The sequence below is a fragment of the Salvelinus sp. IW2-2015 genome, linkage group LG14 (assembly GCF_002910315.2).
Source record: "Salvelinus sp. IW2-2015 linkage group LG14, ASM291031v2, whole genome shotgun sequence".
Lineage (NCBI taxonomy): Eukaryota > Metazoa > Chordata > Actinopteri > Salmoniformes > Salmonidae > Salvelinus > Salvelinus sp. IW2-2015.
The window spans coordinates 29,529,160-29,538,490 of NC_036854.1; the positions used below are offsets into that span (position 1 = coordinate 29,529,160).

Sequence of the window (9,331 nt, forward strand, 5' to 3'; positions counted from 1 at the left end):
CGTGTGCATAGCCAGGTGCGGGTTATTCCACCTTCCCGCACTGGCAGGGCTAGATTGAGTATTGAGCCAGGTGCCATGAAGCCGGCTCAACGCGTCTGGTCTCCAGTGCGTCTCCTCGGGCCGGCATACATGGCACCAGCCTTACGCATGGTGTCCCCGGTTCGCCTACACAGCCCAGTGCGGGTTATTCCACCTCCCCGCACTGGTCGGGCTACGGGAGCATACAACCAGGTAAGGTTGGGCAGCTCAGTGCTCAAGGGAGCCAGTACGCCTGCATGGTCCGGTATATCCGGCGCCACCTCCCCGCCCCAGCCAGTACCACCAGTGCTTACACCACGCACCAGGCTTCCTGTGCGTCTCCAGAGTCCTGTTCCTCCTCCACGCACTAGCCCTATGGTGCGTGTCTTCAGCCCGGTACCACCAGTTCCGGCACCACGCAACAAGCCTCCTGTGCGTCTCCAGAGCCCTGTTCCTCCTCCACGCACTAGCCCTATGGTGCGTGTCTCCAGCCCAGTACCTCCAGTTCCGGTACCACGCACCAAGACCTCCTGTGCGCCTCCAGAGTCCTGTGCGTCCTGTTGTTGCTCCCCGCACTAGCCTTAAGGTGCGTGTCCTTAGCCCGGTACCTCCAGTTCCGCACCACGCACCACGCGTACAGTGCACCTCAGCCGCCAGAGTCTGCCGTCTGCCCAGCGCGCCTGAACTGCCCGTCTGCCCAACCCAGTCTGAGCTGTCCGTCTGCCAAGCGCCGCCTGCGCTGCCCGTCTTACTGAGCCTTCAAAGCCGCCCGTCTGTCCTGAGCCTTCAAAGCCGCCCGTCTGTCCTGAGCCTTCAAAGCCGCCCGTCTGTCCTGAGCCTTCAGACCGTCCGTCAGTCAGGCCGCTAGAGCCGTCCGCCAGACAGGAGCCGCTAGAGCCGTCCGCCAGACAGGAGCGCGTAGAGCCTTCCGCCAGACAGGAGCCGCTAGAGCCTTCCGCCAGACAGGAGCCGCTAGAGCCTTCCGCCAGACAGGAGCAGCCAGAGCCTTCCGCCAGACAGGAGCAGCCAGAGCTGTCAGCCAGTCATAGCTGCCCTTCAGTCATGAGCTGCCCTCCAGTCATGAGCTGCCCTCCAGTCATGAGCTGCCCTCCAGTCATGAGCTGCCCTCCAGTCATGAGCTGCCCTCCAGTCATGAGCTGCCACTAGTCCGGAGCGACCATTCAGTCCAGAGCTGCCTCTCTGGCCGGAGTTGCCCCTCTGTCCTGAGCTACCTCTCTGTCCTGAGCTACCTCTCTGTTCTGAGCTACCTCTCTGTTCTGAGCTACCTCTCTGTCCTGAGTTATCTCCTCTATCTAGGGGGACCTTTGTAAGGTTCCTAGACCAGGTCGGGGCGAGGATCGCCACTCAAAGGACGCTAAGGAGGGGGACAAAGACAATGGTGGAGTGTGTCCTGCGCCGGAGCCCCACCGCGGACAGATGCCCACCCAGACCCTCCCTTGATTTTTAGGTGGTGCGCCCGGAGTTCGCACCTTGAGGGGGGGGTTCTGTCACGTTCCTGACCTGTTTTCCGTTGTTTTTGTATGTGTTTAGTATGGTCAGGGCGTGAGCTGGTGGGTAGTCTATGTTATGTGTTTCTATGTTGGGTTCAATGTGTTGCCTGAAATGGTTCTCAATTAGGGGCAGGTGTTTGACGTTTCCTCTGATTGAGAACCATATTAAGGTAGGCTGTTCACACCGTTTGTGGGTGGGTGATTGTCTTCCGTGTTTGTGTTTGTTACCACACGGGACTGTATCGTTTGTGCTAGTCTGTACCTGTTCGCGCGTTCTTCGTGTTTATGTAAGTTCTTATGTTCAGGTCGGTCTACGTCGTTTGTTGTTTTGTAATTTCTCAAGTGTTTTTCGTGTTTCGTCTTGCTTTAATAAATCTTCATGTATTCATCAACCACTGCGTTTTGGTCCGATCCCTACTCCTCCTCTTCAGACGAAGAGGAGGAGAACAGCCGTTACATTTACTCAATTTAGAATCAGTAATTTCCTCAGAATGAGTTGAAATAGATAACCTTTGTTTAATTAATAAACCTTTCTTCTTGAGGACCTTACTAATTCACAAACTGGTCGTTTTTGTTTAGAACCACTTGGTTGTGATAATAGAAATCTGGAATATCGGTCATCTCTGCGCCTCCCAACTAATTGAGGGGCGGCAGGTTGCCAAGTGGTTAGAGCGTTGGGCCGGTAACCAAAAGGTTTCTAGATCGAATCCCTAGCTGACAAAGTAAAAATCTGTCGTTCTGCACTTGAACAAGGCAGTTAACCCACTGTTCCTAGGCTGTCTTTGTAAATAAGAATTTGTTCTCAACTGACTTGCCTAGTAAAATAAAGGCCATTATTCATTCACTATGATTTGACTTGAAATATAATTTGTGTTTTCTTTTCCAGAATTGGCATAAAGGATGCTTCCACTGCGAGGTGTGTAAGATGACTCTGAACATGAAGAACTACAAAGGCTACGATAAGAAGCCCTACTGCAATGCGTGAGTGTCGTTGCTATAGCTAATTATTTGCTTTGGTTTTAGGGCTTGTCAGGGGTCTTAAAGAGTTTTGTTGATTAAGTGGTAGATGTAGAGTATGGACACATGGGAATTAATGGGCAATGCATGTATAGTGTAGGTGATTTGAGAATTTCCTAAAAAGTCAGTGTTACAGTACAGGGGAGATAGTTCATGCATGTCAGAGAAAAGGCCCTGTMCTCGTCTCCAAAGCCTGGATGATCTACCAGTAATCTCAGGCTTGTTACATCTGAAACACACACATGATGTGTCTGGTTTTCCCTGGCTCTTCTTTAGGGCAAAGCTCTCAGATGAGAAATAAAAGAGTAGGCTGGAGACTGGCCTGTTGCATAGAACAACATGGCAACTAGGGCCTTCTATCAGAGAGCACAACAAGTCTATTTCAGTCCCCCAGCATGAAAGGAGATGGAGAGCCAATGCTTCTGCCTAGTTTTCTGCTTTGTGTTTCTCTTAACCATTCAGAAAAACAGCCCTTGGCTTTAAACAGGCTCTTGTAGCACACGATTCATACACAGGGAGGGAGAGAGGGATGGATGGATGGATGGAGGGATGGAGGGATAGATGGAGGGAGGGATAGATGGAGGGAAAGAGGGATGGATAGAGGGATGGATGGATGGATATACACACACAATTACAGGAGTGCAATTACTGTTTCTTCTTTCTACATAAAGCACAGCCCATGTGCTTGGTTAACTTTACCAAGCTCTTGATCCGAACTGCAGGGTTACCTCTATCAAGCTCTTGTTCTGAACTGCAGGGTTACCTCTACCAAGCTCTTGATCCGAACTGCAGGGTTACCTCTACCAAGCTCTTGTTCTGAACTGCAGGGTTAACTTTACCAAGCTCTTGATCCGAACTGCAGGGTTACCTCTACCAAGCTCTGGTTCCGAACTGCAGGGAAGGGGAGTATGCACGCCCACTTAGCTGAACAAGTGTCGGTGAGATTAAGGGTCAGATTCTGGTGCTAGTGTGGATGTATAGTGCAGTTTGTTCAAGAAGAACACCTCCAGCATTTCAATAATAACATTTTAAACTGAATTTAATCTGCTGTCCTTGTATTGTTATTGATAGGGTTGTGTGTAAAGGTGGTCCATACCACTCTTGCCAATGAGCAGATTCATTGTAGCCTTCATTTGAACAATATATAAGGCATAGAAAATATATATTTGCTGTATTATCAGTGCATACACAGGAGAAATGCCCAAACTGTTTTTCATCAAGGTCTTGTTTTGTGTCATTTCAACATATTTGTTTAGAGAAGTCCCCAAGAAAATACTGTGTTATAGAGCCATACAGGTGAGTGTACCGAAACACAGCCTCTAAATCTGCAAACAGAATACACTTAGTCCTAACCTCCTCACACACCCTATAGCATTTACTTTATGGCTGCTTTGGGTGAAAATGACTCTGACTTTTAGGGCCATAAAGCTGTTTCTTCTCCCAGTGGGGGAGACTAATACTTTGTTTCACCCAAGCACACCTATTTAATTATGATACTATACCTCTCCATAGCCTCTAGAAGCCTTTAGTGTTCTGACTATATTCCCTACGTGACGGGGCCAATAGAAAGATCATAGCAATGGATGTTGAACTGTGCCTGAAAACAAACAAATGTTGTGTATGTCTGTGCATGTTTGAAAAATGGCACACACTTTGTCATGGTGATTAGTGTCAGTGAAATGAAGCTGTTCCTCAATATGTTGGAGTGGTTCACTCTTTTAAGCACCACCCCCACGGTTTCCAAACCTTGGGTCAGTACCTTTTAAAGGTTCTTATAATAGCCAAGGTTCTTGGGACTCTCTTTTCTTCTCTCTCTCCTCTCTCTCTCTTCTCTCTCTCTCTCCTCTCTCTCTCTCTCTCTCTCTCTCTCTCTCTTCTCCTCTCTCTCTTCTCTCTCTCTCTCTCTTCTCTCTCTTTCTCTCTCTTTTACCTCACTCTTTTACTCACTCTTTTACTCACTCTTTCACTCTCTCTCAAACTTTTGGGAAAAAGTAATGCTACTTAGCCTTTGACGTCCAGGGTAAAGCTTCTCTTCCAGAGTCTCGGGACAGAATCTACTAAGTTGCAAGAATGGATGCTTTTCCCACTGGCTTCCTCTGTGTCTCGGTATTATAAGCCCTTGGTTTCTCCAGTATCTCCCTGTATGCATGCATATGTTTGTCGCGTTTTAGGTCATGATGGGTTGTAATAAACTCCCAAATCTTACAGGTTGTGCATTGCATTTACATTTTCGGCATATTTTAGTCTTATACCGAGTGACTCGGTCAGTCCTGGGTTGGTATGAGACCCAGGAGTCACTCACTCCAGCGTTCACCTCTGCTTAAGCGTAGGTCAAGGAATACTGCGAGGTTAATTACATGTCAGGGGATGAGAAAATATATCATCTGCCATTCCTGGCACTTTTAAATGAAGCTGTGTGACACTGAGTTCCCAGTTCATCATTCATATTTAAGCATCCACTCCTGCATAGCATTATTGCAGTGTAGAGGAAGGCTTATGTTCAGTCATGCCAATTCGATCTTTTAAATGCAAATTTCTCTAAAATATTTATATTTAATTAACATCTCTTTTTAAGTTAGAATAATTAGATCGTGTTATGCAATCTGACTTCTCAATAGAAAGTGGTGATGCAAAGATGAATCCCATTTCCGAGTCTGTCTGGTGTACTGTGCCTTATAGTTTTAAACCAAACCAAATATTGTATTTCCATAATATAGTTTWATTTAATGTCTACAGTATACCATAACTCTACCATATGAGCCAGTGATAGTTGTGAATATCAATTGTATGAGAATGGTGATGATGACATGAGTGATTTTCAACTACTGCCATTGAGGGATATGACAAATGCCCCAAAAGTAGCATTTCAAATTTCATTGTTCACCACACATACAGGGGTTGACAATGTCATTTGTCATGCAGACAAGAGATATGAGGGAAAGTTATGTAACTCTCTGACTAATCTTTTATGAGAGAACCCAGAACTGAAAAGGCAGAGATCTGAAGCAGAGTAACTTTTCGAGAAGATACGCTCCAGAATGTTATGCATGAATAGTTGAACAAATGAAAGCAAAACCATTAGTTATGTGTTGCATCAAAGCATGTGATTTTGACCGAATTAGGTATTTGATCAAATACAGCCAAGTTGCTCTTTATTTATTGGATATTATCCCCCCAACCTCTGTCACAAAGCGTTCCTGCTGCACAAGGGGTGCATCTCAATAGTCAAAAAAGTCATCCTTAACTCATCTCTTTTCCTCTACTTATTAAACTAACATGCTGCTAAATGGAATATATATTATTATTATTATTATTATATATTATAACATCAAATAATGAGACAGGTGAAAGCAATTTACAGGTCATTCCATTCTAGAATCCGCAATATTGCTATACAACTATCTTTTCTGATCAGCAAAGATGAAGGAAAGGAGACGAGGAGAGAAAGCCACTTAAGACAATTTAGAAACACCTGGGGACTAAAAGAAGTACCAGTGAAGTGGCTCACTTGATGGCTGAGCTCAATGATCAGAGCGTCTATATAATAGAGTGCTGTATCGTGTTCACTTGGATTACTGAGGCCTGAGCTCATTAAAGCGACACCTAACGCAAAACCATCCAACAGCCCAGAAAACATCAGAGACGCAGCCTCAGCGCTCTACTATCTGTGTGAAATTCGAGGAAACAGGTGACTAGCAAGCCATTGAAAAGGAAGGCATAGGGGCTTTGCCGCAAGGGTTTGAAAATGAGTTTTTTTGATCTACATGTGTAGAATCTTAATTTGACCAGTTTCTCACAGCATGAAAATAATCCTGCAGTGTCAGGAAATGTGAATTATTTTGTGGATAATAATGGACATTTTTGTAGGAGTTGATATATTTTTTGTTTGGGCAAATCAAGTTTGACATTTTAAAGTGGAAATTACAAACGGCAGGTAGCCAAGTGGTTAGAGCGTTGGACTAGTAACCGAAAGGTTGCAAGATCGAATCCCTGAGCTGACAAGGTAAAAAGATCTGTCGTTCTGCCCCTGAACAAGGCAGTTAACCCACTGTTCCTAGGCTGTCATTGAAAATAAGAATTTGTTCTTAACTGACTTGCCTAGTAAAATAAATAAATAAATAAAAAACTTTAGAAGCCGTTTTGAACCTTGGCGGGCCGGGCACAGTGCACGCTGACACGGTGGCCAGGTGTACAGAGTTTCCTCCGTCACAAGGTGGTTGCATTTCTTGCTGTACGATACTACGATACTATGATGGGATTTAACATTGCAGCTTGTTTCTGATGGAAAAGGTTAGTTAATTTAATGTTGTGTTAATTTATTCTGTACAAGGTTGCATTTCTTGCTGTGCAGGAAATTTCCTTCAACAACAGGGTGATCAAATTAAGATACTACAACTGTATGATGGGATTTAACATTGCAGCTTGTTTCTGATGGGAAAGGTTAGTTAATTTAATGTTGTGTTAATTTATTCTGCTGACCGCAGGTCTAAATGTCTAAGCTAATGTCTTAAAAAGGGAGAAGGAACCGAATGTCAAACTTGCAGGTAAATCTTGCATTAATGGCAGTGAGAGTTGTTTTTATTTATGATATTTCTTTTTTTACCCTTTTTCTCACCAATTGGTAGTTACAGTCTTGTCTCATCGCTGCAACTCCCGTACGGACTCGGGAGAGGTGAAGGTCGAGAGCTGTGCGTCCTCCAAAACACAACCCAACCAAGCCGCACTGCTTCTTGACACAATGCCCACTTAACCCGGAAGCCAGCCGCTCCAATGTGACGGAGGACACTCTGTACACCTGGCCACCGTGTCAGCGTGCACTGTGCCCGGCCCACCACAATGGGACAAGGACATCCCTGCCGGCCAAACCCTCCCCTAACCCGGGCAACGCTGGGCCAATTGTGCGCTGCCCCATGGGTCTCCCGGTCGCGGCCGGCTGCAACAGAGCCTGGACTCAAACCCAGAATCTCTAGTGGCACAGCTAGCACTGCGATGCAGTGCCTTAGACCACTGCGCCACCCGGGAGGCCCCGGCAGTAAGAGTTGTGTGTCAATGAATTGAGTAAGTGCAGATCTCACCCTCGCAAGGCTGCCGGCCCAGATGGCATCCCTAGCCGCGTCCTCAGAGCATGCCCAGACCAGCTGGCTGGTGTGTTCACGGACATATTCAATCAATCCTTATCCCAGTCTGCTGTGCATGTTTCAAGATGGCCACCATTGTTCCTGTTCCCAAGATAGCTTAGGTAACTGAACTAAATGACTATCGCCCTGTAGAACTCACTTCTGTCATCATGAAGTGCTTTGAGAGACTAGTCAAGGATCATATCTCCTCCACCCTACCTGACATGCTAGACCCACTCCAATTTTCTTACCGCCCCAATAGGTCCACAGACGACGCAATCGCCATCACACTGCACACTGCCCTATCCCATCTGGACAAGAGGAATAACTATGTAAGAATGCTGTTCATTGACTACAGCTCAGCATTTAACACCATAGTACCCTCCAAACTCGTCATTAACCTCGAGACCCTGGGTCTCGATCCTGCCCTGTGCAACTGGGTCCTGGACTTTCTGACGGTCCGCCCCCAGGTGGTGAGGGTAGGAAACAACATCTCCACCCCGCTGATCCTCAACACTGGGGCCCCACAAGGGTGTGTTCTTACCCCTCCTGTACTCCCTGTTCACCCATGACTGCGTGGCCATGCACGCCTCCAACTCAATCATCAAGTTTGCAGACGACACTACAGTGGTAGGCTTGATTATCAACAACGACGAGAAGGCCTACAGGGAGGAGGTGAGGGCCCTCAGAGGGTGGTGTCAGGAAAATAACCTCTTACTCAAAATCAACAAAACAAAGGAGGTGATCGTGGACTTCAGGAAACAGCAGAGGGAGCATCCCCCCATCCACATTGAGGAGACCGCAGTGAAGAAGGTGGAAAGTTTTAAGTTCCTCGGCATACACATCACAGACAAACTGAAATGGTCCACCCACACAGACAGCGTGGTGAAAAAGGACAACCTCAGGAGGCTGAATAAATTTGGCTTGTCACCTAAAACACTCACAAACTTTTAAAGATGCACAATTGAGCGCATCCTGTTGGGCTGTATCACCGCCTGGTACGGCAACTGCTCCGCCCACAACCTCAATTCGCTACAGAGGGTAGTGCAGTCTGCACAACGCATCACCGGGGGCAAACTACCTGCCCTCCAGCACACCTACAGCACCCGATGTCACAGGAAGGCCCAAAAAGATCATCAAGGACAACAACGACTCGAGCCACTGCCTGTTCACCCCAGAAGGYGTGGTCAGTACAGGTGCATCAAAGCTGAGATCGAGAGACTGAAAAACAACTTCTATCTCAAGGCCATCAGACTGTTAAACAGCCATCACTAACATTGAGTGGCTGCTGCTAACATACAGACTCAAATCTCTGGCCACTTAAATACCTTTTTTAAATCCATTTATTACATTTATCACTAGTCATTTTAAATAACGCCACAATAATGTCTACATATCCTACATTACTTATGTCAACAGTATATATTGTATTCTATAACATCTACTGCATCTTGCCTATGCCGCACTGGCCATCGCTCATCCATGTGTTTATATGTACATATTCTTATTCATCCCTTTACATTTGTGTGTATAAGGTGGTGTAATGAACACGATGGGAGACAGAGAGCTGGTTTCAAGCGCAGGGCGCAGCAGGTTTTTATTGTAAAGGTCCACAGGAGGAGGCAGGTAGCTGGGTCCAGGGGCAGGCAGAAGGTCATACACAGGGGG

At 46.5% G+C, this 9,331-nt stretch overlaps 1 protein-coding gene across 2 annotated transcripts in view; it reads left to right on the plus strand.

Moving 5' to 3' along the window:
• The window catches only part of LOC111973308 (LIM zinc-binding domain-containing Nebulette), an 81,175-nt gene that overhangs the window by 2,378 nt on the left and 69,466 nt on the right, over positions 1-9,331 (plus strand). For both annotated transcript variants that reach the window (XM_070446609.1, XM_024000631.3), the window contains exon 2: positions 2,416-2,510. In XM_070446609.1, the coding sequence (XP_070302710.1) occupies positions 2,416-2,510 (95 nt within the window). The remainder of the gene's footprint in view (positions 1-2,415; positions 2,511-9,331) is intronic.